The sequence below is a fragment of the Poecile atricapillus genome, chromosome 7 (assembly GCF_030490865.1).
Source record: "Poecile atricapillus isolate bPoeAtr1 chromosome 7, bPoeAtr1.hap1, whole genome shotgun sequence".
Classification (NCBI taxonomy): Eukaryota; Metazoa; Chordata; class Aves; order Passeriformes; family Paridae; genus Poecile; species Poecile atricapillus.
Window position 1 is genome coordinate 12,091,653 of NC_081255.1, and position 27,793 is coordinate 12,119,445.

The 27,793-nt window shown below is 39.0% G+C and overlaps 1 protein-coding gene across 3 annotated transcripts in view; it reads left to right on the forward strand.

Moving 5' to 3' along the window:
* Window positions 1–1,107: 1,107 nt before the first annotated feature.
* The window catches only part of PTPRC (protein tyrosine phosphatase receptor type C), a 62,402-nt gene continuing 35,716 nt past the window's right edge, over window positions 1,108–27,793 (forward strand). For all 3 annotated transcript variants that reach the window (XM_058842251.1, XM_058842252.1, XM_058842253.1), the window contains exon 1: window positions 1,108–1,355. In XM_058842251.1, coding sequence (XP_058698234.1) covers window positions 1,289–1,355 — 67 coding nt within the window. In that variant the 5' untranslated portion in view covers window positions 1,108–1,288. The remainder of the gene's footprint in view (window positions 1,356–27,793) is intronic.

Genomic DNA, 27,793 nt, shown 5'->3' on the forward strand with positions numbered 1-27,793 from the left:
TAATTGGATCGGTTTTGTTTTGAACACATTTACAATATAATAATTATTACAGCCACTTTGTATGGAGACATACTGCTTAATGACAGCTAACATTTTGGGTTGTGTTGTAAGACTTGACTCTAAATTGTAGAAAATGTGTTTAATCGTATGAGGAGTTTGATTCAGTCATGTCATTTGTGAATTGTTATGTGAATTTGTGCAACTTTTTCCTGTGTGATGCTTAGGAAGTCTCTGAAGGACTTATGAATAGGCAGCACAAAAATATTCTCTTTGCTTCTTTATCTGTCTTATGACAGGGTTCTGCTAGTTCTTTTAGAACCTTGGAGATCTTCAATAAGAGAAACAATCAAACACTTCTTTCCCTTGTAGTCTACTGTGTAAGGAACATTTGTTACCAAGTTGTTGAGAACTGACTCAGTGCATGCAGTGAGGGAAAATGTTTTTGCTGTATCTTTTATCAAGTCCATGAAAGTTCCAACAAACCTCCTGCACTATCATGGTAAAGAATTGTATTGAGTTCTCCAATTATAAACATTACAGAAAACATAATTAGACTGCCTCTATATATTGTGTATTACTGTCATACCCAGAAAGACATCCTTGTAGAAAGATGCAGAAATATAACCCACAGAATCATGAAATAGTTAGGGTTAGAAGGAACCTCTAGAGATCATCTAATTCAACCCATTTTTAAAGGCTTTTCATTTAATCATCAGTTACTTCACCTGAGGATACATTGTTATGAAGGCCTTGTTGACAGAACAAGTATTTTGGTGACTCGTGGTTAGGGTTTCTCTCAACAGAAATCTCAAGAAACATACATAACATATGGGAATCAGTGAATGTATGTGGAAAAGTGCATATCGAGGGAAAAAAATGACTGCTAAATCCAGTCCTATGAAAAGTGAAGTTTTGTGTAGCTCCTAAGTGCAAAGAAAGAAATAGCTGAAAATAATCTACTTTAGTTGAATTAAGGAAGCTAAGTATTACTGCAGGAACCTAAGAAAAACCCCTTTGACTTCCTGGAAACTGAAAGAAGTTTTTTGAAGAAGTAATTGTCTCTGACATCACTACAGTGCATTGCGAGTTTGTGAGTGGTTAGTTAGGGTAACAGAGGAAGCAACTCCTTCACAGATAAGCAGGCAGTGCAATGCATGTGCCTAGTTAGTCTCCTTCTGGGTTCAAATTTTGTGAAGAAGTTCTTTTTCAGACAGATAACATTTAATTTGCTTTCCAGAGAGGGACACATGCTGTTTCTTAAAGATACACCTGATTTCCAGAAATAACCATGTTTTTGTGGCTTAAACTCTTAGTATTTGGTGTTGCATTTCTGGGACAGGATGCTTTTCTCAAAGGTAGGTAGCAACTGCTATTTCTTTCTCTCATTTTGATCCCTAAATATCCTCTGTAGATGTAAAACCAATGAAAAGCTTTGCAAAGTGGAGAAATACCATTGTGGTTCAGAAATTAGAATACAATTGTCTGCAATGGTGTAAGAATCTAGGTACTTGGCTAAAATGTTTTCCATGCAGAGTGAGAGTTATACGAATCATTTAAAAAAACCAACCACATTTGTAGTTGAATTTGAAAAATAATATATTTAGGCATCTTATGTTAACATGTTCCATGTAGTTTTTATGTTCAGCTTCATCTCATGATGGTTTTCGGTGTTTAAGTCCTTCAAGAAAAAAATCTTCTTGTCAATGTTAGCCACTCCATGATCACAGAATCTGCTTAGAGTTCCTCAAGTTTTGATTTTTTTACTGCAGGGGGTTAGTAATAAATTCTAAAAGTTCGAAGTAAGTGAAAGTAAATTAATCTCTACTATTGGTAAATTATTATTTTGTAAAATAGAAATTATTTGTTTATTTTGTAAAAACTGCTCCTTAAATAGTCTTTGGAATATTTAATTACCCCACTGAAGGTGAATTTGTTGCTCGACTTTTTGAGAGAAAGATAGAGCCCAAGAGGATGATCTTGCAAAACATGTTAGATGTTACAGACAAAGAGAGTAGGAAGAAAAGCAATTAGTCTTGAGGTAGTACTTAATCTAAAGTCAAAAAAGTATCCCTGTTCAAGAAAATATTTTCTGCTGCAGAAAATGCAACATTTTATGTATGTTTATCTTCTATCAGTTTAGCTAGTGATGTAATTTGGGATAGTTGATGGCAGACAAAGTATTTCACGGCTTGAAATATTTTTTCTGAAATGGTAGCGAGTTACATGGAGACTGAAATCTCTTTTCATTTACATTGAATTTATTCATGCTTCTACCCTCGTGTCACTATAGTAACTCCAGGTCTATTCTGATGTAAGCAACAAAATTATCTGCCTTTAGTTGATAACCAGCTAAGAAGAGCATTTGAAGCCTGAGCATTATCTCTCTTGTCCCTCAAATTCTCTGAACAGAGGCAGTAATGCATAAATCTGGCTGATAGCTGCTGGAGATTATAAGAAAACAAGTGAATGCTGCACTGTAGCGGAAAAGAACAAAATCTCTTGCTTTTCCTGTCCTTTTTTTTTTTATCTGCTGTCCTACTTTCCACTTTGTAAATCCTTCTGAGACTTCCCACTGCTACCTTTTCTCTGGAAAAGGCAGGTTACTGTCTGCTCTCTCAGCCACCTCCGCAGTCAACATGTTAGCTGACAGAGAGGACTGGAAGATGGATAAATACGTAGTAGCACTTTATTTCAAGTAATAGTTATTTTTCTCTGTTCACACACATTAGTCTGTCTTCAGCCAGTTCCTCTCTGCATTTACTAAACTGAAAAGCCTCAAGGAAATATTTTAGCTCCTCTCTACTACACTTAAATCAATTAAATCTCATGCTTTAGTATCAAGTACGCAACATCATAGGCCTTGTTTTTATGATGTAGTTTGGCACAGATTCCTTCTCTCGGAGAAGTATTACGGTGGCATGGGTGACAGAACCATTATAGTTCATAATTGCTCTGCCTTGTGGCCAAGGGACACTAGGCAGTCTCCTGGGGAGGGGTTTGTTAATGGAGGACCAGCATTTCGAAAGGGTGGTGTAAGCTTTGGTTTCATGGCAATCACTCTTCAGACACTTGATTGTAAGTGTTGGGTGGGCTTTGTGATTTCTTTTGTTCTTACTAAAATTATTTTCCCACAGCCTATTGTACCAAGTGATTTTGAAAATTTAGGAGGAGAAATTTTAAGGTTGTCTTACTTCCTCCACAAGCTCAGACATTCTATAGAACATCACTTATTTCCTATAGTCACCAAGCCACTTTTAAGCGCATCAAACTACATTAAACCAAATAAAATAGAGGAAGTTAGAGCCTGTGCAAAGGCCTTTTCACTGTGTAAGTCCCTCAAATAAAAAGCATGTATCCAACTAATTTTTCTGATAAGAAAGAGATCTGTAGTGGTAATCAAACACCCCAAAAAACCAACCAATGCCGCAAAGCTCTCCCCTAAAAACCCCTAACCCAAGCCAAAAAAAGTCAGAAAAGAAACTTTGCTTCCCTTTAGAAAAAAAGAAATGCTTGCAGAGCAAGCATTGTTTCCATTAGATCATTATTTCAAGTTCCCCCCTTCCTCCAAAAAAGTATTAGTGATTTGACAGCTTTCAAAAGCTTTCACCCACTTCTGAGCCACTTCCTTTATTTCAGGAAACTAAATAATTGCTTGATAGTTTTGGGTGTGACTTTTTTTTTTTTTCCCCAAGTTAAAAGCATCCCACTTCTGCAGGCACACTGTTCTGGTTTTGTCTGGGATAGTGTTAATTTTGGACATAGCAGTCAGTATGGGACTATGTGTTGGGTTTGTGCTGAAAACCGTGTTGATAGTAGAGGGATTTCTTCTTTTTCCCATACTGTTTATGTCCCACACTGTCTAATACAACATTAACCACCACCTGACTTCCTACCCTTTGGTATAATACACAGATATTATTACCTCAGTCTATCAACCACTGCAAAATGTTCATAAAATATCCACCATACGTCCATTGAGTCCATTTAGTCCATGATTTTGAGTTCCATGTTGTGGTGGTACTCAGGACAGGAGAGGTGGTTTGTTTCATGGTTATTGGGCACCCAAGCCAGCTCAGTTGGGGTTCCTGATGCACCTGTTCTGTTTCTTGTAAGGCTTCTCCTTCATAGGTTACTTTGGTTCTTGTTATCATAATTCCTATAATATGCAACTCAAATAACGGGTTATAACAATTTAAATTTCTATTACAGCCTCTAACTCAATGAACTCCTTGCAATGAAGGAGTGTAACATTGCAATGGACTCCTCCCCTTGCCTTTACTCCAGCTTGGATTTACCCACAGACTGCAGTCCCTTAGGGCTGTACCTGCTCCAAGTGGAGCCTTGTCTATGAGCCAGTCTTTTCAGGGGACGCCTACGGCCTTATCCACATGCATGGATTTATCCACAGCCACAGCGGCTCTGAGGGGCGGCTGTTCCAGCACGGCCCCGTCCATGGGCCTCAGTGCCCTCAGAGACAGCTCTGCTGCAGCACGGCCTCACCCACAGCCACTGTCCCCTCAGAAAGCGAACCAGCCCAACAGGGCCTCGCCCCGGCTGCAGCCCCTGCAGGGTGTTCCTGCTCCGCTGGGGGTTTATCCATGGCCACGCACTTCCAGGTGCCCCAGCACGGCCTCATGAGCAGCCCCCGGTGCTTCGAGCTGTACCTGCTGCAACACGGACCTGTCCTTGGGCCCCGAGCCTTCAGGGCTGCCCCTGCTGTGGCACTGACAGCCCCGGCCACGGGCATTTCCAGACGTGCCTGCTTTGGCATGGACTTATTCATGGCCAGAGAAGTTTCAGGATACCCTGCTCCCACATGGAGCATCCACAGGTCCCAGTCTCTCTGACTGAAGCTCACACTGGAGTTCCAGCATGTCCAGTAGAGCAGCACAGAAACAGCTGCCATGCCCTGGCCATCTGCCAGTCCCTGTGCATCACCACTGCTGTCCTCAAAATGTCCCCAAGCTCAGCAGAGTGAGGGGATCAGCAGCACAACAGCAGGGAAAGTAAAAAGCAGGCACAGATGAGCACTACACTAATGTACTGTAAAGCATCAAGGCCAGGGCCGGCACAGGAGTCTGCCCAAAGCAGCCAAGCAGCAATAAAGGCTATAAATTCCATCTACCACATTCCAATCAAAGCTGTTATTATCTCAACCCCTTTGAGCTCTACATTGGGCACCAAAGAGGGCTGCTGTGGTTTAATCCCAGCTAGAAACTTAGCCCCACACAGCTGCATGCTCACTGCCTCCCAGTGGGATTGGGGAGAGAATTGGAAGGTAAAAGTGAGAAAAATAATGAGATAAAGACAGTTTAATAGGTAAAGAAAAACAAGGAATTAATTCACTGCTTCCCCTGGGCTGGCAGGTGTTTAGCCATCCCCAGGAAAGCATCCCCATCACAGTTAATGGTTACTTGGGAACAAAAATGCCATTTCCTCCTTCCTTCAGCTCCCTATACTGAGCATGATGCCATATGGAATATCTCTTTGGGCAATTGGATGACCTGTCCCAACTGTGTATATTCCCAGCTTGTTGTGCATTCAAAATCTCCTCCCTTAGTGAGGTGCTATGAGAAGCAGGAAAAGCCTTGACTGTGTAAGCACTGCTTAGTAGTAACAAAAACATATCTGGATTTACTGCTTAGTAGTAACAAAAACAAAAACAAAAACTGGATTATTAATCCTGTTTTTCATCAGAAATCCAAATTGCCCCATGATAGATAATATGAAGAAAATTAACTTGACCCCAGCCAAAACCATCACACACGAGAAATTCTGGTTACGCAGTGTCCATGCCCAACAGCTGTGCAAGTTTCCAGCTGGAAGTGTTAAATTTTCAGACAGCTGATCCTATGGCTCTGATTTTCCATGAAAATCTTTTTCACAGGTCAGTCTATACCTGGAATATATACTATGGAAAGAATCTGGCCAACTGAATTTTTTTAGCAATGGAACTTAGTAATATTGGTTCATTTTATGTGTAGGATAATGTATAAGGGGAATTGCTTTGGCAGGAGAATGTATATTAAGGTAGAAGAAACTGAAGAGCATCACCACTGATGTCGTCTTACAGATGCCCCTCTACAGGCTCTCTTTAGGACTGTTCTTTTTCGTTGTAGTTGTGCACTCGAGGGTTTCTGAAATGCTAACCCAGAGTCCTGCACTCAGGGATCTCTTCATAATTTACAACAAATTGCCTGCTTTACACGTTGTGCATCACCTCAGTACTTTATTCCCAGTGAATTGAGGCAGGGAGTTGGTGTGCACACAGGTGGCTGGCAGCTCTGCTCGCTCCCTGGGCTGGCCAGACACAAGCAGCTGCTAAACTGGAAGCAGTTTAGTTTCATTATGGTGTCATACCTAAGCTGCGAGCACGACACAAGTTGGTTGGAGCTCAACAGCAGTCTGGCTGAACAACGTGGATTCTGGACTGAAATTAGATACAGATTTGGACTAAATACGTAATTTTTTTACTCATTCACCTAGACCTGTTCAAACATAACAAGCAGATGGCTGGCTTGTCGTTGTGCTATAGGTATATCTGTTGATGCAGACAGCACAAGAGACATTGGTTCTGGACTAATGGGTCTTACATAGCAGGGAAAAAACATGTTCTAGTAATTTTTATTCATTTACATCAGTATATTGATATACTAAGAATATTTTACCAATGTAGAGCTAGAGCCAAAAAAAGCTACCACATGCAGAGACGAGTTCTAAAGAAAGTCCAGCTCTTTGTGGCTTAGTATTTGGAACCACTTCCTTCAGTTTTAATTTGGCGAATTTATATTTGTATATCAAGGTTCTGAAGAACAAATCAACAGCAAGCATGTTAAAAACACTGCATATATAATGAAAAAAGGCAGAAGGAATGGCAGGAGGAAACAGGATGAGGTGACTTTTCAAAATGTGCTGAGTGTCAGGAATCAAGCTCTGTTTTTCTGAGTCCCATGACTTATCTTCAGAACTGCCAGCTAGTGGGGTAGCGTGTGCATGCATTAAACAAGCAGCAATCTCCATGCTGAAGATGGGAATACATTGGATATATTCTGTTTTCCTTTGCTGTGCAGCTGCATTGTGGTATTTACTGTATCCTGCTGGGAACTAGGAAAGAACAGCAAGCCATGTTCATTCTCTGTTTGCATTCTCAATCTACTTTAAGAGTTAATACTCATAAGCATAAATGTGATCCACCAGGAAGGCAGAAGAGATTTGCTCACATTGAAGTCTGCTGTCATGGCTTGACATTTTGTATGCGGTCAATTACCTGGTGTGGTTAGCTCAAGTGCCTCTGAAGTGTCTGCATCCCCCTGTGCAGGGCAGACTTACCCTGAGTCGTTCCCCCTTTTTGGGAGGATGCCCCTCCTCTGCTGACAGTCCCAGGATGAGAACCAAGGTGGGGAGAGCACAGCGTGGGTGGCTGCAGAGATGGAGCCCGAGACAGCGGAGGAATGAGAAGCGCTGCAGGAGGGTGTGAAGTGTGGGGCAAGGCTTGCTAGCAAGGGTTCAGCTCTGTGGCTGTGAGTTCCTCTGGGCCCCAGCAGAGCATGTGTGTTACAGGAGTGCAGTGGCTTAGGCAGGGCTGGCCAGGGTGTTTGTACCTGCTCAGAGCACATGTGCTCACCAAACTGGCTGCTGGCACTGTGACTGGCAGCTCTGTCTGCAGGACAGTGGTTGTCCCTGACTGCTGCTTTCTCCATCATCCTGAGATACCCAGAGTTCACACTGATTTATCTGAAACTGTATATAACCAGAAATCAAGCAGTTTTTTTCTTTCAGACAAACTTACAAAGTGCATCCAGTATATTTTGGAGGAAGTAGCTTACTCTCTTTAAAGCTCAGTTTAGGCCCTGAAGCACTTCTGTGCCAAAAAAAAAAAAAAAAGAAAAAAGAATGGTGAGAAGTTTTAAAGAGTGGTAAAACTCTGACTTCCTCCTGTAAATATCAAGATTAAAATAACAGATACAGTTACGAAAGTTGTTTATTTCCCTACAACTCGACCGTTCTTTTAGCCTGCATGTCCTGATGTATTTCCAGGCTATCCATGCGCTTGCAAACAGGTCTTTTTCACTGGTGTTTTAGTAACTGTTTCAGCATTTTATCTATTTCCAGGCTTTTTTCCCTTTCAAGTAAAGCAGTTTGGGGCCTTCAATACCAGGATTTTAGAAACTAGCTGTGAGCACTTCAGTGCTAGCTTATATTATCCATAGTGTTGTATAGCTAACAGGATCCACTTCTTTTCTTTTATACCACTACTTTGCAGTACTGTTCTTGCAGTTATTCCCTCTGTGTCAGTGCCTTCTCGGCTGGCCTGCTTGCTTAGGTTTCTATTCTTTAGTTTCAAAGACTTCTCTTACAATCTGTCTGTTCTTCATTCATAATCCCACTGCCTTGCAAAGAGCTCTAGAGGTACCTTTTGTAGGGCATGAATGACTCTTTTGTTGTTTCAAAAATGTGGACTCCATGGAGGAATATTTTTAATTGCCTTTTGAAATAGATTCTTTTCCTGACAGTAAGAGAAATAATCAAAATAGCTGTCTAATAGAAAAATGAAGCCATACAATGAGGCTTTTTGTAAAATATATAAAGAAATAGTAGTTCATTAACTGAAGCATATGTCCTATATGGGTTGAAAGATTTTTACACTCAGAGAAATCTATAATACAGAACCTCAGCTGAGATGTTACAAAAATATAGGGCTTGTGTCGCCTTTCCAGGTAATCATATACACTGCAAAACTGTGAATTTAGTATTTAGGATAGTATTAAGGCCTAAATTGTTTCTGGAGGCTCGTAAGATTTATGTAGGGGAAAAATAGGTTAAGATAAATGGCAAAGCAGTCAGGCTTCTAGAATAAGATCTAAGAGACAGAAGTCAACTTCAGTCTAGGCTGTCTCAGATACTCCTGGTGTGAAGTCTTGCTTTCATTTCTCCAGACCTCAGTTTCATCATCTGTCAAGTCAAAGATAGTAACACTTAGCTTGTGGAAAAATGTAGAGTCATAATTCCTTAAATATTTGCAGGTATGCCTATGTCTTGCAACATGTAAACTACCCCCAATTAATGTGATGAAACTGGCTGTGTGTTGGAGTATTTTGAGTAGTGCATCTGAGCAAAGAAAGCAAAAGTAGGGAGCAAATGACTTGTGCATAAATTTCTACCTTTTTCTCAGTCCTAAAGCATATTGTCAATGGGGACCTGATACGTTTGTGCTGAGTAGGAAAAACTCATACTGTGTTTAACCTCAGCAAATCTGAAATTCTGTAAAACATGATCACATCAAGTCTCTATTTTACGCATTATTGGGTGAAATATGGGTGAAATATCTGAAGCTGGTCAATGAGTTCTTGAGATGCCAGAACAGGACCACCAGCCTTTTGCTTCCTGTGTCTGTGGATGAGCTGAGATGTGCTAAACAGATCACAGCTGAAAAAGGTTTCATGTTATAAAGAATTCTCTACACTTAAGGGTAAATACAATGGGAAGCCTGCCTAGTAAATTAGGTGTTTAGGAGTCTCAGTGGTAGCAGTTATAAAACTAAACAACTGTTCTAGAGAAGTGCAGGCCAAGCTCACTTTGTCAGTATATAATGCAAAATTGTACACTCACATAATCAAAGGAAAGATACCAGTGCTGCTACTGCAGGAGTTTGATTAATCTCTTAAGATAGACCTTTGATGTCTAAAATGCGTGCAAAATCATATGTGTACACTTTAGAGAAATCATCCAGTTTCAGTGAGTTTTGGATAGAGAATCTGGAGGAGTTCTTTATTCATATCACACTTTCTTGGAAGACTTTAAATGATGAAATGTATATTTTTAAAATTATGTAGATTCTTTTTTTTACTAGATCCTTGATGGCAGTAAGAGATTATTGCTCTAGGTCACTTGTATGAAGTACACAAGGTCCCTCCTCCCAAAACACAGTCTGTGAATGTGCATGACTATGCAATGTGTGAGTGGAAGGGTAATATTTAGGATACCTCAGACTGCCTAACAAATACAGAAAAAAAGCTTGACTTAATTTGCAGCTTCATTAATGCTTCTGTGCTCAACTGTGCTGCCTCAACAGAAGTGAAAGATCTTTCTACATTCTCCCCCCACCTGCAATCTGATGTGTTAGTCTGAGGTAAGAAATGTGGTTGAGGTCTGAGGGAAAGATGTAGAAGAGCAGAAAGAAATATGTGTTAGTAGACATTAGTAGCATTTCTGATTTTGTTGTCTTTGTCTGCCAATGAAATTACTCAGAAATAAATGTTTCTGAGAGACATCCAATACTCTTGCTTTTAGAAAAAAATGTATGAATAATAACAGCTTAACACAGTTTCAGCTTCTTTACCATTTAGAAGGTTTACAGTGGAATGGTGCTGAATACAAGGGAGGCAGCTCAAGGAAATGAATGTGAAATCTCTAAAGAGTTATTTAACATTGACTGGAACAGATCAAGGCTTTGTAATACTCAGACATTAAACTTTCATGAAATCCTGTGTTGTTTGGCCTGCCAAATTTAGCATTTTTCACTTTTCTACACACTGGTTGGTTTGGCTATGAGGATTTTGAAGTGATAAAATAGTTAAGTTTTAATATGTAGTTAGATATTTTTTATAGAGGCATACAGTTATGGAACTCATCTACAGATGCCTTTTGATTCAACACAGGACGCATTAAATTAATTAGAAATCATATCACAGTTCAGGAGAAAAATGCCAAGATATGTGGATCAATTACTCCAAAAGTTAATGAAAAAGCAACATCTGCATTTGTCTTCCTGCTGTAATTAATTAATTAGTGCTGGGCTCAATGGCCTGCTAAGATGCAGTTTTGCACTGCCCTGAATAAATAGACAAATGTTTGGTGCAGTAGCTGGTTGAAGTTTTTGTGTTAATATTGGAAAGTAAACCATTTGTAATGTGGTGTCATCAAGTGTAGGAGGGTGCCTTAAATGGCAAGGGAAGGACTGCTTGCAAACCATGGTTTCTAAAACCACACTCTTCACCAAGCAAGGAAGACATTTTCATAACAAAATGCATATCAGAAATGCCATTTTCAGCTGCTCTTACTGCAGCTGATGCTCTCTGTTTCTCTTCACAATAGAATTCCTGCTCACCTGAGTCTCACCTCAGTGGTGACGTCAGTGGAAAATTTGAGCAGACTTTCAAGTGTCTTACAGAATTTGTTTTATCTTTCTGGTTTTGTTGGGGGATTTTTGTGTTTTGCTTTTTTTGGTTTTTTTTCCTTTTTTTTTTTTCCCTTATTTTTCTTTAAATCTACTGGGAGTCTTCAAACTCTAAGATCTGATTTCCTGCTAGCTGCCCTGAGAAAGCAATTTGGAAGAGATATCCCTGGCTTTGACTGTAAGCTGCAAAACACTTGGGAACTGTTTTTACATAGAAAAAAATCATCAGATTTTCAGAGGACCTTCATGTGTTGGTTAATGAGACAATTTGAAAAACTGTAGTGTGCAGCTGCAAGTCAATATTTTCTGAAAGTTTTTCTGAAGTTGTGAATACCGAATACTTGGAAAGGAGAGATAGAGCTACTTGGGAAGTCAGGAAGGAGCTGCTGCTGTGACTGTCTTCTGTGTTTGTAGGAGGGCTATTTTCCATAGTTGTGGTCAAGCATTCTTGCTGGGCCAGGTGGCTGGACAAATGTAGGATGAAGTATGGTCTTGTCCTCAAAGGATTCCTGAAGGAAAAAGATTTTTTGATCTGATTCTGGACTACATGGATATTTCTTAAAAGGGAATGCTATAGAGGTGAGAGGAAAGACTGATAAAGGAAAGAGTGATAGCAGCATATATGGCCAGCCAGAGAACTTGCATAATCCCCTGTGCTATTTATTTCCTTTTCTGAGAAAGGGGCATATAACACCTCATTCAAAGCAACATGTAATAAATTATTCCCAGGATTCAAGATAAAACTGTGCTACACAGCTCCTTGTATTGCACATACCATCGCATTGGGCTTTTGTAACTTTTATACATGTCAACAACAGGTGCAAATATTCCTGGAAGATAACACTTAATGATAAAACTACTGTAGGTGTAAAAACTTAAAAGTGTTCCAAAGCTCCTCTCTTGCTATGTGGAAACAATAAAAAATGAGGTCCATGCAAAGGCCCTGTATTTATTTACAATGATTATTTTCTCCAGCTGTTTAATCCTTTCATTAACATACTGCATTCTCCCACCAGTGAGTGAAAGGCAGAAAACAAACAAGAGCATGTGTAGATGATGTGTTACAAACACACACACGCATTTACTCTCTTGTATGGGACGGCATGCAATCCCACCCTCCTGATTCTCAATTCTTTTAGCTGTTCCTCTACCTGCAGGAGATGAGCTAACATGAACAGCATCTGGATGTGGAAGAGAGGTTCCACATCCTGTTCTGTTCAGTTGAAAAAAAATTTAGGTCGCATAGAGCACTTTCATATCTCAGTGCTCATAAATAGTAATAACAATAAGTGAATTTTGACATGTAATTGACCTAACTGATTTATTTAGACTGAAAATAAAAAATAATGTTTGCTGATTTTCAGATGGTGAATTCTGTAGATACAAGCTCTGGAGCCTGCAATTAAATCAAGTGTGACCTGCATCCATAGTAACATATAGAATATTTTTTTAAGTATCTAGTGAACACTACAGAGGGTTGGGGGGTTTTGGTTTGTTTTTCCTTTGGTTAGTTTTTGGAATTGATTGTTTTTAATTTGCAGTGTTGGATTTCAGGGTCATAAGGACTTTTGGGTTCTAGATGGCTGCAAGTTTGAGTGAAAAGGTTTTGTAATGAGATGTTAAGCATTTGGAATGGCTCTGCTTGCAAATTCAGTAGTTGATCATAAGATACAGCTGTAAGCAGAGCCTTGGAGTTGTATTGTGTAATATGTGTGTAATAACAGTTTATTAATATCATCTTTCTGTAAAATCTGAGTTCTGTCTGACAGCCTTTCCTCAAGATAATGAGTAACCATAGAGAGAAGGAAGCAGGTACTACACACTTTTTAAAAATTGCTTTAGATCTCTAAGGTAGTCTTTGAAGAACACTGCAATGATAGAGTGATACAGCTGACATATGGCTGATACCAGATCTTTGTAGTGGTGGTGGATGTAATCAGCGTCTTCACTGGAAGAAGTTCTTCAGAACTTCAGAGAGAGGTTTTTCCTCTACTGGATTCTCTTTTCTGTGAAGAGAATAAAAATCTATTTGGAGTTTTACATCTGTGTCACTCAACATACAGTTCAGGACATATTTACAGAATTGCTTTCTACAACTAGAAATACTTGTTTAAGTTTTTTGAAACTGCTGCTCATCTTCTCTAGCTAAGTGCTACAAACATATAGATTTTCATACGTGTGATGATAAAATGGCCCAAAGAAAAGATCAGTCTAATAATCAGAAAAATTAATTGAAGTTAGGGATGGTTTAATGGTGGGGGGGGTGGGGGTGGTTGTCTCAGATTAATTTGCAGTTTTGAAAGGTTACCACTTCTGTCAATCAGACAGGTATAATTAGGAACCTGTTAAATGCAGACCAATTATTAATGATTGCTGCATGTAGAATTTAGTGTGAGTACCTTTTGTAATATCATAGAAGAATTCTGTGATGAGAGCTGGAATATTAATCCTGTTACTTAAACCACCATTTTACTACTTAGCTGTGAGATCTGTGTTCTCATGGTTCTTTGCCTCCTTAGCTCCATGGCTCAAGCACAGAATCAGCTCTGCAGGTGAAAGGTACCTTTACCATGTGCTCTGGAGCCGTATTCTAAGCTGGACCAAAAGAGCAGTCTGTGACCATGGAATGAAACATCTCTGTGGATGTTCAGCAGTGTTAGGAAAGGAAAAGGACTAGGGCTCTGCACTGGCAATGCAAATGGATATTTTCCACCTCTTCAGTAATTGCCTTTTCTCCCCAGACAATGACTTTTGCAACTGCTTGTGTGTGTGTGATTATAAAAAGCCATTCTACACTGTATGTACTGTAAAAGTCATGTGTATCTGTGACTTTCCAGGCTGTAATTCTGTGCTGAAGTTCTGCTGTCAGTGTTGTAAATGAAGTAAATGAAGTTATTTCAGAGCTACTCTTTCAATGTTTGGAATAGAATTGAAAACTAATAATGAAATTCTGGGTTTGTGTGTTGATGTGGATGTATTTGTTTGTTAAGTTTATATTTAAGTGCATAGTTATGTCGGGTTAAATATTCATCTCTTTGCAGAAGTTTAGTGCCAAAGCTACCACATCGCTGTACCTCTTGAACAAGGACATCCCAGTGGTAGCTGTCTTTCCTATTTATTTCTGGGGATGACAATTGTTTCAATTGCTTTATGACCATGAAAATTACTTGTATTGTGTTGTTGTTATCATTATTTTTGTATTGTTTTCAATTATTACTGTCAAAATGAACATTGCATTTGCTGATGTTATTTATTTGCAAAGCCCTTGCAAAAGACTTTAAATGTTCCTTTTTGAGACACTCCTGATTCTTGTGATAAGGAGTGAAACATCTAAAAGTAGTTGCTACATTGAAAGTAAATTATATGAATATAGAGAATATTTTTAACAATCTTCACTAGATCTGTGTTTCTTCAGGAAATGTGGAATTACAGTTTTCAGAATGTGTGAAGTTTCATTTTGGACAAAGGGCAGTAATTCCTATTTAATAGAGCATAGAATTGAGATGGAAGTAGGGGAAAGATCCTTTTGAAAAACCACTGCAGTATATGTGTTTTGAGCTGTAGGTTTTATTTTTATATCACTAATCAGCTCCAAGACTTGGACAGTGGTTGTTGGTAGGAAACATAAGCGCAAAAAATTGTATAGAAATATTTAATATTTTTGGCCAGGTAGAAGAAAAGTTTGAAGAAAGAAAAAGAAAACTGATTTGTTGACTATTTCAGTTCTTTCTAAGATGTCAAGAAAATTTCGTTTATGTGCTGTAATGCCAAGATAAGAATATAATACTAAAAGAAAATATTTTGGTTTCTTTGGGTCATGTTAAGATCCCTGCAGCAGAAACTGATTTCAATCAAGTGTCTTTGTAGTCTTTTCTGGGGAAGACAACAGATGTTTTTTCTTGTTGTTATTTTGGGTTTTTGGGTTTTTTCAAGTGAATATTTTGAGGGTCACTTAGGCTCCTAAATCCCTTGTCTGTTTTGGAAATTGTGACTTTTGTAATGGCTTACAGTGAATGTGTTGACTTACCGATAACTTGTAGTAGCAACTGCAGCCCTGATGCTAAAACATGGTTTTCTTTCCCAGTAAATCAGGGAGTTTCTTTCTCATGAAAGGAGTAAATTTGTACTGCAGGTATAACCACCTTTTGGCATTAGTCTAAAGAGGATGAAAACCTACTGGCTTATCTTCAGCATTTCTTCAGTGATAGCATTTTCCTACTCTTTTCTCTTTTTTGTCTTTTTTCTTTTTAAAACTAGTGCTCAGTGTCTCATGCTCATAGTTTCTTACAGCTGCAGAACTAGTGCAGAAAGCTAGTTAGCCCTGCCTGCCTGATTTGCTGCTCAGCCTCCTGTCCCCTGGCACCAGCTCCAAAGCCAGGGAAGAGCTGATTGTGGGCCACAGTGGAAGAAGCTGTGGAATCTGCTACAACTGTAATTCTGAGCACACTTGGAAACAGGCATGGAAATAATACACTTCATTTTCTTAATCTGTTTCTCATCTGTTTTGAGGAAGAAGCACTAACACTCTTGAACTGATTCATCAAGATTGGTAGCATCTTTATCTCTAGATGAGTATGGAAAATTACCTGACCTTTGATGGATATTTTGATAAAAGCAGACACACAGGCTAGGCACAGTTTCCAGGAAGTGTAGGCAGAACACTGTCATTCTTCCAGTCTATAAAAGAGTATAGGTAATTCTTATAGGTGTGGGGGGAGGAATTTTGCTCAGAGAAAGGATTATAGTGTCTATTCAGAAGATTTTTACCTGGAAAAGTTTTCAAACCATGTTTGTGAGAGTTTTACATAACACAACGTAGCTTGTCTTCAAAATCAGTGTTAATAAGGTTTCAGTGTTTCAGTATTTAAATCTGTGCCATTAAGAAAGCAGAGTTATTCACTAGTTTAAATTTGGTCAAATTCCTTGGGATTCCTTATAGAGAATTTAAACTACATCATTTATCTGGCCAGACACACAAGGTTTCATCTCCTGGCCATAGACACCATTCAGGATTCACAAACCATGAACAGGCTGCTAGTTTTTGCAGTGTGTGGGTTTCTGCATGCAAGTAGAAACACGATTATTGCTCCAAAGGGTTTAGAACAGATTCCTGCTTTCAGGAATGTACCTGAATCTTGATTATTTCACACACATATAAGTGGTTTTGAGTGAAACATAATGTTAGTGACAGTCATTTTCATCTTTTAGGTGAAACAAAGAAATTTGATTTCCTTAAAAGACCCATAAACCATTTTTATGACAATATTACCTTGCAAAATATTTGTGTCATTAGAGGGAAAAGTATGTATTTGCAGAAATAAGATCACATATTTATTTCAGTAAGTGCTGGTAAACGTTATTTATTAAAGGAAAAGAGTTTAAGTTATTTATTTATAAGAGGTAAAGTTATTTATTAATGCAAAAGAAGAGAGCCTTAGGACACCTGTTCATCATAGCAAATTGTCACCTCATAGAGCTGATATAAAATATTTCTACTTCATAAATGGACTTCAATGCACCTTCCTAAACATCTTACTGTTTACACCTTCCTAAAGATCTTACCACAGAGCTTAGAACGCTTTAGCAAGTAAAAGTTATTATTTCTGTTAAATGGAAACATTCAGATAGCTGACTTCCAAAAGGTTACTTGAAAAGCTGCTGAACAAAAAGAAATACTCTGGACCTTTTGCTGAGCAAGAAGCCAAAAGCAAAGGATCGGAAATGAAAACAAAAGAAGGAGCATTTTGTTAATCCAAACACTGAAGTTGATTGTTTGTGACTGTAATTTCATGAAGGAAGTCACATGCTTTGCAGCAAACTGTAGCAAAAAGCCATATTGAACAACCCAAATTGAGAGTATTACACTGATTAACATATGAAATGAACCATTAATTTAATGAACCCTGTTGGTCAATCAGCAGCATGGTAGGAGGCAGTTGTAGAAATCCTGGGTTAACTTTCTGCATAAAGCACTTGTCATCCAAGTAAGGGTGGACACAAGAACTTAACCTGATATTCAGCAAAGACTACTGCAGGACTTGAGGGCATGAATCCTTCTTCCCGGGAGAGGATTGCTGTCATCTTCAACAGAAAATTTCTGCCTAATTCAGTCAGAGATATAAAATTGAGCACAAATAAAAGGGTTGCTTGGACAGTTGGGTCAGATCAGAGGGTGGCATTTTTTAATGAACATGAGCAAGAGTAAATCAAGAGTGGAGAAATAACAGTAATGCCCCAGCAATTTTATAGCAGGGCTCAGTATGTTTAGCAGCTCCATTTATTTTCTAATCTGGAATTGTTGTGGCATTGCAGGATGCAAATGCAAATGAGAATTAACATGATCAGGATGATGATAGCTCTTAGTGAGGCAGATTTTTATAGAAGTTACCATCTACCTTTCTTGTAAAATATATCCAACTCCCAAATCAAAACAGATCAGCTGTGCTATAAATGCAGAGTCCTGACCCTGGACTTAGGTCAGAGTGACTCACTTTCTATGAGTCCTCTGTCAATCCATGGACTATAAGAGCCTTTTCACTGGAAGTGGAAAGTGTTGCAGGGTGTGTGTGGTTGCAGTGCTGGTGCAGTCATAGAGGAAGATGAAAAGTCTCACTACAGGAAATGTGATCATTAGGGAAATGATCTGTCACAAAATTCATTGTGATGCCACATTTCAGAACAAAAAGTGCTTCAAAGCTTTTAGCTCAAAAACAAGCTCAAACCTGAATCCATATGACTTCTTGTCATACAGAGACAGGAGATTTCAATCATAATAATCCTTGAAATGACTGACAGTGTGTGTTGCTGAGTTTTTGAAATGTTAGATGTTTGCTGACCAAAGATTCCATCTAGATGTTTCACAATGCAGTTGCTGGAGGAGAAACCAGTTTGATTGCAAATACATTCTAGCTGGATCTCTCTACTCATTATCTTTATGGTACACCTGCTCTTCATATTCCTGCTGTTTTAATATCCAAAATTCTTTTTGAATTTCAGTTCAATTCAGTTTTGAATTAGTTGCTAAAAATAATTAAATTTAATATTATTTTAGTATCCACTACTTGCAGTCTTACTGGCGAGTCTTTTTAATATTATTTTTGATGGATTTATTAATGTAGTGATCAAGCTGGCAAGCACCAGCCCAGCTTGTGCCTTCTTCATAGGTGAAGCCTTGCTATGAGGAAAACAGAGGAAGTAAAAAAGATTCCTTAGTTTCTCAGTTTGGATAGGAGTTGTCTGCATGCTACAAAAACAAAAATGAGGTTTAAACATCACAGTGGGCAGGTTTTCCAGATCTGTGAGATTCAAAGGATTCTCTGGAGATGTAGGGGTTGTTCATCTTCAGCAAAACAAATTCTGACCACTTTCTTGCTTTTCATTTCAAAGACACACCCAGGTCCATTGCACTACCTTTGTGCTGTCAGAAGATTAATGATTAAACAGAATAAATTTTCTGTATTTCTTTCCAATGGCATTTATGACCTGTCTGTCAGGGTAACTTCATTGAAGTCAACTTATTTTTGCTGTTTTCTAATATTTGTAATTTTGTTATGCAGACAGAATTATTTGTTGGGGTTTTTTTAAAAAATTCAAATCAGAGAAAGTCTATTAATAGTGATCTTTTTAAAAAGCTTAATAATGCAAGCTATGAAATAAAAAAAATCAATAAAAATTATAAGGTAGAAGAGAAATATGGTGTGACATGTCCAGATGTAAACATCCTTGCCTGGCTGTCAGCTCTCTAGCTATGCAGGAAGTCACCCTGACACGGTGCTGCTTCCATCTCTCCTGCATATTTAGACTTCCTTCATGTAGAGCCAGTGTGGCAGATGGAGCTGCTTCCCCTTTAGTGTCAGGTGCTTGATCTGGACCTGCAATCTTGGAAGCATTTTCAGGTTTGTTGGTATAGTGATGTTCATCCATTTCTAGTGATGCATGAAGGATGGAACTTGAGACCATTTGGATGCCTCTCATTATAGACAGTGTGTAGTTTTTCCAGTGATTGATTTGTTCTTGCTGTAGTAAGTCACCACTTTTTACCTAAAAAGCCCATGACTTAGTTTAATGTCGTTGATGCTTTTTGACAGAGAATATATTCTACTTTTAGAAAAGCACAGGTAACAACATGCAGATGCAGTGATTTGTTTTAATGGTCTGAAAAATCCTCCATTCCCATGCTTTGGAGTGCACACTAATTGAGTTTGTGTTCTTCTTTGTGAGGACAAGGCACACATTTGTAGAATCTCACTGCAAATACCATTAAGCTAGACTGAAAATTTGGCATACAAAGAAACAGAGTTAATTCACTCCATTGTAGAAAGCTCACAGCATACCTAACCAAAGGACTCCTTGCACAATTTAAGGTAGTGGCAGAGATACACCATGAAGAGCTTCTGTATTATAAGTAGAATTTGGAGTTAGTTTTGTAAAAATATATGCACACTCAGAAAGTGAGAGATGCGAGTATGTTACATAAAGGCAATGTACTGCAAGTATATATGCTATCTTCTGGGTGTAATTTAAACAGTAAAATTTACATCTCCTGTGGAATCCTCAGTGCTATTTCTGCAGAATATGAGCTCTGGTCTTCTCTGGAACAAGAGTTTAAAAGTCAGCTCTAGGAGAAAACATTTTAGAATGTGTGGAAAGAAAGTATACAAATATAAACTGAAATCCTAGAACTTGTAAGGAAATTATGACAACACACTGGGCAAGTGTGTGCCTCAGCCTAAATGGAGAGGGAGCAGTAAAGCCAGAGAGGAAAAAAAAAGCTGGATTATGAGTGTTTGTGTAGGTACTAGTGCTTTTTTTGAAGATGAAAATCCATCTAAAGTGACACTAACTAAAGATAATATCTACTATTGTAGATAAAATTCAAAGTAATTATTACCTAAATGAAGAAATTCAGGAAATCACATAAACCATAATTAATTAACAAATTATTCAAATGTATGAGAAAAGCTGTGAATAACTCGATGGGTCTGCTAGATTGTTAAAAAGTGCTAGAAGCAATGAAAAAGAAGACTAAAGTGCCTTTTTACAAATTTTTGATGCAGTCAGCCCCAGAGAGATTCCTGTTCTGTGCTGGAAAGTATAAGGCAACAGTAGAAAGCAGGGTCGGCTACAATCTGTTAGAGGTGTGGGGAGGGGGCCCAGCAGTTTAACAGCACAAGGAGCTTCTAGGAGAACTAGGGAAGAGCAGAAATGAGACTTGTTGCCTCTTTTTGTTGCTGTTGTTTTTTGTCTTTTTTTTTTTTTTTTTTAATTAATGCTAGATTTTATTTTAGGAAAGAAAAGCTAATGAATAAACTTATGAAAAAAAAGCTTGAGGATGTTGTCTTTAGGAAGCAAGTTTCAGAGCTGAATGTTGTGGAATTCACCCAACATTTCTTGAAGGACTTATGAATATGAAATTCCAATAAGAAACCCCAACAAACAACAAAACAGCTGTCTGAGCATCAGCTGCTACTGATGGTAGGGGTAGCCAGGGTATCATCAATTTTAATGGTGGCTCTTTGGACTTTAGATATATCAATGAAGCTTCAGTAGATAAGAAATACTTGAAATAGTAAAGCAGAAGGATAAAATGAAAAAGTACCTTGGATGTCTGTACTGGGCAACTCAGATCATCCTAGCCCAGGACAGTCTCTGGATATTCTGTGCAATGCTCACAGAAGGTAAACTACAGTATTTTTTCTTAGGTATTTGCTGTCTCATAGTGTACCATGAGGTTTGTGTCATTGTGGTGGTGGCCTGTGTAGTGCTTTGGAGCTAAAAAAGCACACTAAAAATGAAAAAACAAAATGTCGTTAGGGCAACTACACTTTCTGGTTCTTTAGTTCTGCAAAGTTCTGTGTCTTCAAACAATGTAGGCTGAAGTGTTAATGCTTCTGTGCATCACCACCATTCCCCTTACCTCAGTGAGAAAGTTTACTCATTTGTGGGTTGACAGGCAGCCTTGCCTGGGAATGGGAAGGTGCTTGCTGGCAATGCAAGCTGAGAGCTGCTTTGCTAAGTACAGACCAGTGCTCTGCTAAATAGAGATAAAATTCAGGCACCCACATCCTGTCACACCGTTTAGTTCTTGCAGGCTGCCATTTACCAGGAAGTTGAAATAAGTCCATTAGCTCCAAACACTTGAAAACAGCAAAGACTGAAAAAACTTATGCTTGATTTACCTTACACTGTGCACAGTTGAAAGTTTGCCTTCTGAGCTTAATCCTCTGCTTGTGCAACTCTTCCTGGTGGTGGCAGAGGAGAGCAAAACCAGCTCTGGCTACTTCTCTGCCATATTAGGTTTGCAGGTGAACAGGAGTAAATTCACAGAACTGGTAGCTAATGCAACTCTTCTTGTGCATCTGTAATCATTATTTCCTGCAAGTTCCTGTGTCTGTTCTTACCCTTGTACCAAAGATATTGAATATGCAGCTTAAAATTGTTGAAGAATTCAACTGTGTTTTGTTTCTGAAATACATACATGTTTCAGATAAAGTTATTGACTAGGGGAGTAGATATTCTCCTTTTATTACTCTATAATCTTAGCAACTTTAATTTAACTTTAGCTTTAAATTATTAAGTGGGGCTGACTGGGTCTATTTTGGAAATTCTTCTGAAATGAGTATGTTATTTAAAAAGAAATAAAAGTTTTAATTAAGCTTCTTAGTTTGCCTGAAGTCAAAGCGTATTATCCCCGTGAAAGCTGGTCAAGACCAGGAAGATAAACATGGTGACATAATTATGCATCACAGGCTTGCTGGCCAAGCAAATCTGAAATACTATCTCTGTAGAAGACTGAATCAATCCATGTGATCTTATCACCTCTGAATTTCAGAATTTCTGATCAAGCTGGCAGAGAGATAGCAAACATTCAGGGCTTCCCAAACAGCAATCCAGGTGGCAAGTCTGAGCAGCTGTAAGTTCCTAGTGAAACTCTGGTGCAAGAACATGTCAGTTTTGACTGCTGAGTTAGACTGAACACATCTTTCAGATGGGGATATTTGTGCCTTGGAGGCATCATCAGAGTTGTGGGCCAGTTTTCTAGAGTTAGTCATAAGCACAATGATAAGATAACGAGGAGCCAGGCAGGTAGGGACCAGCCCCCTGAACATGGGACCATTGCAGTTCAGAGATCAACTGCTGAAGGAGCATCAAATCAGGAGCTCCTACACATTGGTTTGTAGGGAGGGCAGGAGGCAAAAAAGGGGAAAAAAGTAGCCAATCACATACAGCTTTTTCAATTTAAAGCTGCACAAGAGAGACTAGCATTGTTGGATGGATGTGTGGAAGGCAGTGGAGCCCTGCAGCACCTGCCCCAACCCCCTCTGTGAGCCCAATCATGTGTCAGCCGTGCTTCATAAGCTGTTGTCAGTGTCAGCATTAATGCAGAGCCTGGGAACCAGCAGAGGCAGACATTTTGTCAAACTTACTACTACAGACCAAGCACATATAGCAACAGTTTTATCTGCTTGTAAGTGTTAAAATAATTCCTCTGCCCCTTCCTGCTGATGTGGTGGATTGCAGTGGGTTTTATCTGCTCTGTGTGATGTCTGTATATGTCTGCCAAAGCAAAACTTTGAGCTAATGAATAAACACCAACATTGACTCTCAGCTTTTCCTCCTAAGGTCTGAAGGCAGAAACAAGACAACGGGAAGCCTCCCATGGTTAAGCCACTCAAATATAACCTGAAGGTGATTTAAACTGAAAGGGGAGTTAGACCATGTGGGTGACTGACTGATGACTCATAGCCAAAAAGGATGCGATTCCACGGTACAACAAAGCCAGGCAGAGAGGACCCTCAGAACAGGCAGTAACACAACTACTGCTGGAAGCAGGACTTTTACAACCACATTCAGGAGTGTAGTGCCAAAGCTCACTAGCTCTGATGAGGTAAAAGATGACTTTCATTAGCAGCTGCCAGTAACTTAAAACTGAAAGGCAAAACAAGCTTGGCAGTTAAGCCATTTTAGCACTGTGCACCTTTGCACAGGTAAACGTTCTGGCAAGAGGCCTGTATTCCCCTGTAATGTAGGCCAAAGCCATGGTCAAATAGACTGCAATGGTTCTAATGTGAGACCACGATAGCAAGTGCTGTGGGATCCCTCTGAGCCATCAGCCACTCATCTCTGGCTCTGGCAGAACCAGCTCCTCTGCTGCTGCCAGTTCCCCAGTCACTCGTGATGTAGGATTGAGCAGGGGGGATCTCAACTCAATGTAGGAGATGTTGTGGACCTCAGTACCATTTCTTGCATTCATTGGACAGTTCTTTTAATAAGTTCCATTTCCATTCATCAGAACATGCTGTTCCTTGGGGATGGCTGTCTGCCCCATACATGTGCCAAAAATGGGGTGACAGCCTTTAATTCAATATTCTTTTACAACATCTGCTGTGGCCCTGGAGAATTGGCTATTTGTACCCTAACAGAAACACATTATATCCTTGGTACAGCGTTCCATTCCCTCATCATTGTGTTCCTCATTTTCTTGAAAGCTTAAATGTATTTTTAAAGCTTTTTTTTTGACCCTGTCAACCTTAAAAACAGTCTGACATATCTTTCATTGCACTATTCCAGACTGCTTTATGCTGTTTTTGCTGCAGATGATGTTGGTTTGTCCTTAATTTCTTTGGGTTTTGGTTATGTAAATGTATATAAAGAGCATATTTTATATCCAAAAGGAAAGAAAGATCACATTGCGTTAACAATGCAGAATTTATTGGGTTTGTAGCAGATGAGCAGAGCATCTATCATGCATCCTTGACTATGGAATCTCCTACAAAAGGGTCTTATGCAGCAAAATGGAAATCCAGAAGCTAGAGTTTTACTTTTTTATAGATTTTTCAAGGTTTCTGCTCATGAGGTTATTCTTGATAATCCTGACTGAAATGCTGCAGTCTCTTTGTCTTTCTCAGTTGCCTTGCTAAGGTTCGGCACCATTAAAAATGTTTTTTTAAATAATTTTAATATGAATTAATCTACCTTGAAAGTTTCAGTTTCAGCATCAAGTATTATGCAAACTGAAAAAATTGGCAAAGAGTTTGGGTGTGGGTGCTGTAGATTGTGCAGGGATGATCTGATCACAATTCAGTTTATCCAAGCAGTCCTAACAGTGTACAGACTGGAGGAGAGCAGCCTGTGGAAATCCAGGTGATGCTCACTTGGTCTCTGTGCACCAAATGGAGGCACAGAGACAGCTCGTGTGTCTTCCTGAGCCAACAGAGATGAGTGCTGAATTAAGCACTGTGCCCACTTCCTGCTTGTGTGTGATGCTGGGGGTTATTAAAATCTGTTACACACCAGACTCTCTAGAAGTCTTGATTCACATGATCTTTCTTCCAACTATGATCTTTCTTCAAGCTGTACCTAATTCCTACTGAAGTAAATGACAACTAGTTTCTGTGTTTCATTCAACAGCTACTAGATTTTGTCTTTTTTAGTTTGTTTGTATTATCAATTTAGTGGAGCATACATATGAAATGCGAAATAATAGGTGCTGAATAGTATCTTCGAGTGTGTCTACACAACTGAAAAAAAGCCTTACATATTTCCATATTAAAAATGAAAGAACAGTAAATTTTACCAGTTCATGTGGCCATACATTCACCAGTATTTCAACCAAACACTGTTAAAGTATAGACTTAGAAAAGCCTTACCCACATTTGCTGCATTTATGTCTTTCTGCTTCAGCTTTTCCATCTGTCAGCACAGCAGACAGTACACACACTACTTCCAAACTGCTCCATCTATGGGGATGTGTGTACTTGTGTTACAAATCAAATTGGGTTTCTGACCTCCCACCTCCAAGTGGGAGCTGTTCTTGTTATTGCCATAAGATGTGTAATGCTGCCATATACACATTTCTTATTATTAGACATAAAGAAGTGTTTACAGGTCTGTGGAATTTCCCAGCTTGTGCATAGCTGTGCCTATATAAAGAGTGTAAAATTATTTGGAGCATGAAATTGGATGTTCTCTTAACTTTGGCCTGAGGGCTTTCTGTGGGTCCCTATACATTGAAAGGTCCACCCAATTCTTTTCCTAAATAAATTCTTGTCCTAGCATCCTTATCTAGTATCTTTGAATTTTCTTTTCTTTCCCAGACCACTCATTTAATACTTTTAAAATAAAAAATTATAATTTAAAAAGGAAACTTGAAATGCCAGTGAAAATTGCTTGCCACAGGCAAAAGATGGAAGCACAGACTATTTATGTTCTTTTTTGCCTTGAGTTATTTAAAGAGATACTGAAACCAGTCTTGTTGAAATCCTGAGGAATATGAGCTTTAGATTTTTGCTGGAGTATGGGATACCACAATCCCTGTGAGCAGTGTGGAGTCCTTCCATTCTGAGCCTTTATTTTTATTTCCTAAAACATTCAGCATACAGTTTTTTAGAAAAGGATGATCAGCACAGGATTTAAATCAAAATTAGATTAACTATTTTCACCTCTCTTTGCTAGTGATTATCAGGCAGGTCATTAAAGTTGGATCTCACATCTCCTGTTTGTTATAATGAAAAGAGCAAATAGAGAAAGAGGAAAAAAACCCCACATTTAAAATCCAATGGAAGGAGCAGCTCTGGGTACCAAAATTACTGATCTGATTTCAAAAGAAAAATAAAGAAGGAGAGCGGATCAAGAAATCACTTTCACTTAATGTTTTTATTGAATTCCAGAGGAGTTGTGTGGACTCTGCTCTCTTCCTAATCCGTTCATTGTTGCTTCTGACATGACATGAAGTAAGGGCCCCTTGACCTGCTCAGCTGATCAGTTTCCCTCAAGGGACAGAGCCCAGGTTTTGCAATCCAGATTTTGAGATAGTGAGAGGCTTTCGTAAATGTGTGCATGGCATTCTGGGGAGCTCAAGTTCAAGGAGTTTCTCCCTTTGCAGCCTGTTCCTCTTTATGCAATCAGACGGATGTAAGCATATTTTTTATGGCACTTTCAGATCCCTTGTCTGTGAACTTCATAATTTTAAATTAATTTATAATTGCAATACGCCACTATTTCCACTTTGCATGGGATGTTAGAGAGGCACAGACATGGAGGGTACTTCCAACCATTCATGCAGTTAAGTGACTAATAAGTGGAATTCCTGGGGTAGGACTTGGTCACAGTCCCAATTTTTCTCATTCTAGCTGAGGACAAGATGGATCTCAGATACATGTCAAATATAGGACATTTTGATTAATTTAAACAGTGTAATATTTACTTTTCACAGAATCCCAGAATTAACTAGGTTGGGCAGGACCTTTGAGATCATTGAGTCTAACCTTTGATGTAACACCACCTTGTCAACTGGACCATGGAATTTAGAACCTTATCCAGCCTTTTCTTAAACACCTCAAGTGAAATAATAAAAAATGAATGATAGATTTTAACAGGCAGTTTTCTGGAAGATAATGACATGCATCACTGAATGATTTACTTTTCAAATGATTTTTGCATTAATAATGCAGGTAGAATCTGACCCTTACACGATGCTTCTTATCAACATTTTGTGTGAATAATTACTGTGTTTTAAATTGCACCCTAACAAGTATGCAGGTGATTTGGCTATTGGTCAGTGAATACTGGCTGTCAAAGTATTTTATGAACAATAAAAATGTTATTCAATAGCATATTTGATGAAGGATATTCAATTCTGATAAATTTTGGCCTGAATATCTGGAGGAAAAAGTGAAGGTAGTAGCCAAGTAAAATCACTGTCCCTTGAAACAAAGAGAGTTTGCTGGCTGCAGCTGGCAGCCCCAGGAGGGCGAGGAAGCTGCCCAGCAGGCAGAGTTGGTATGGGAACGGTTCTCCACTGAGCTGCATGATTTTTTCCCCCTCTATACTCTCTATCCTTTCAAGAGAGAGAAGCTAGTTGTCTATCAGCCACTGCTGGTTAGGATCTTTTCTTCATCCTGGAAGAAATTTGGGTCATCGGAGATGACTGAGACTAGCAGGATAGTTTAGAGCATTGCTGCTTGGAGATGTGAGCCTAGGACTTCAGCTCATGAAGCACAGGGACTGCTGAGGGTCCTGTTAAGCTTGGAGCAAGAAGTCACAGAAATACAAATAACAGATCACTGGAAATGGAAATTTTTATGCTACATCTTCATTCTGATCTGTGAATCCTTCAAAGGCTGAGGCTGTGCAGGCTGAGTAACTGGGCACAATAAAACCCAGCACTGTGACTGAAGTACTGAGCAATGGCTCGTGTGTTCTCTGCTGTGGAATAAAGCAGCTAGTTTTCTTTGGGCCTGAACTGCATAATCATCACATAATTCAATTAAAATGTAATGTTTAATTTTGTGAGTAGATAAAGGCAGATCCTCACTCAGGTCTTCACTCTGACTCCAAGGAGCCCATTTGAACCACGAGACCTGTTCTCATCCAAGACAGCATCCCCCAGCCCCAGAATTTGCCTCTGTAACAGGGTTATTTCAGAAGCACCAAACATCACTGCATCACTCAGAGCAGCACTCCTTTGAGCCAGGTGCCATCTCCTAGAACTATCAGAAATGTTGTTTTCACAGCACTGTCTGAAAGGTGTGATTTTTGCAGCAGTGCTGAACTACCTTGGTGAAGGGAAATCTCTGGGAATGGTGCAGCTGGAGCTGTACATTCACCTGTGTCACT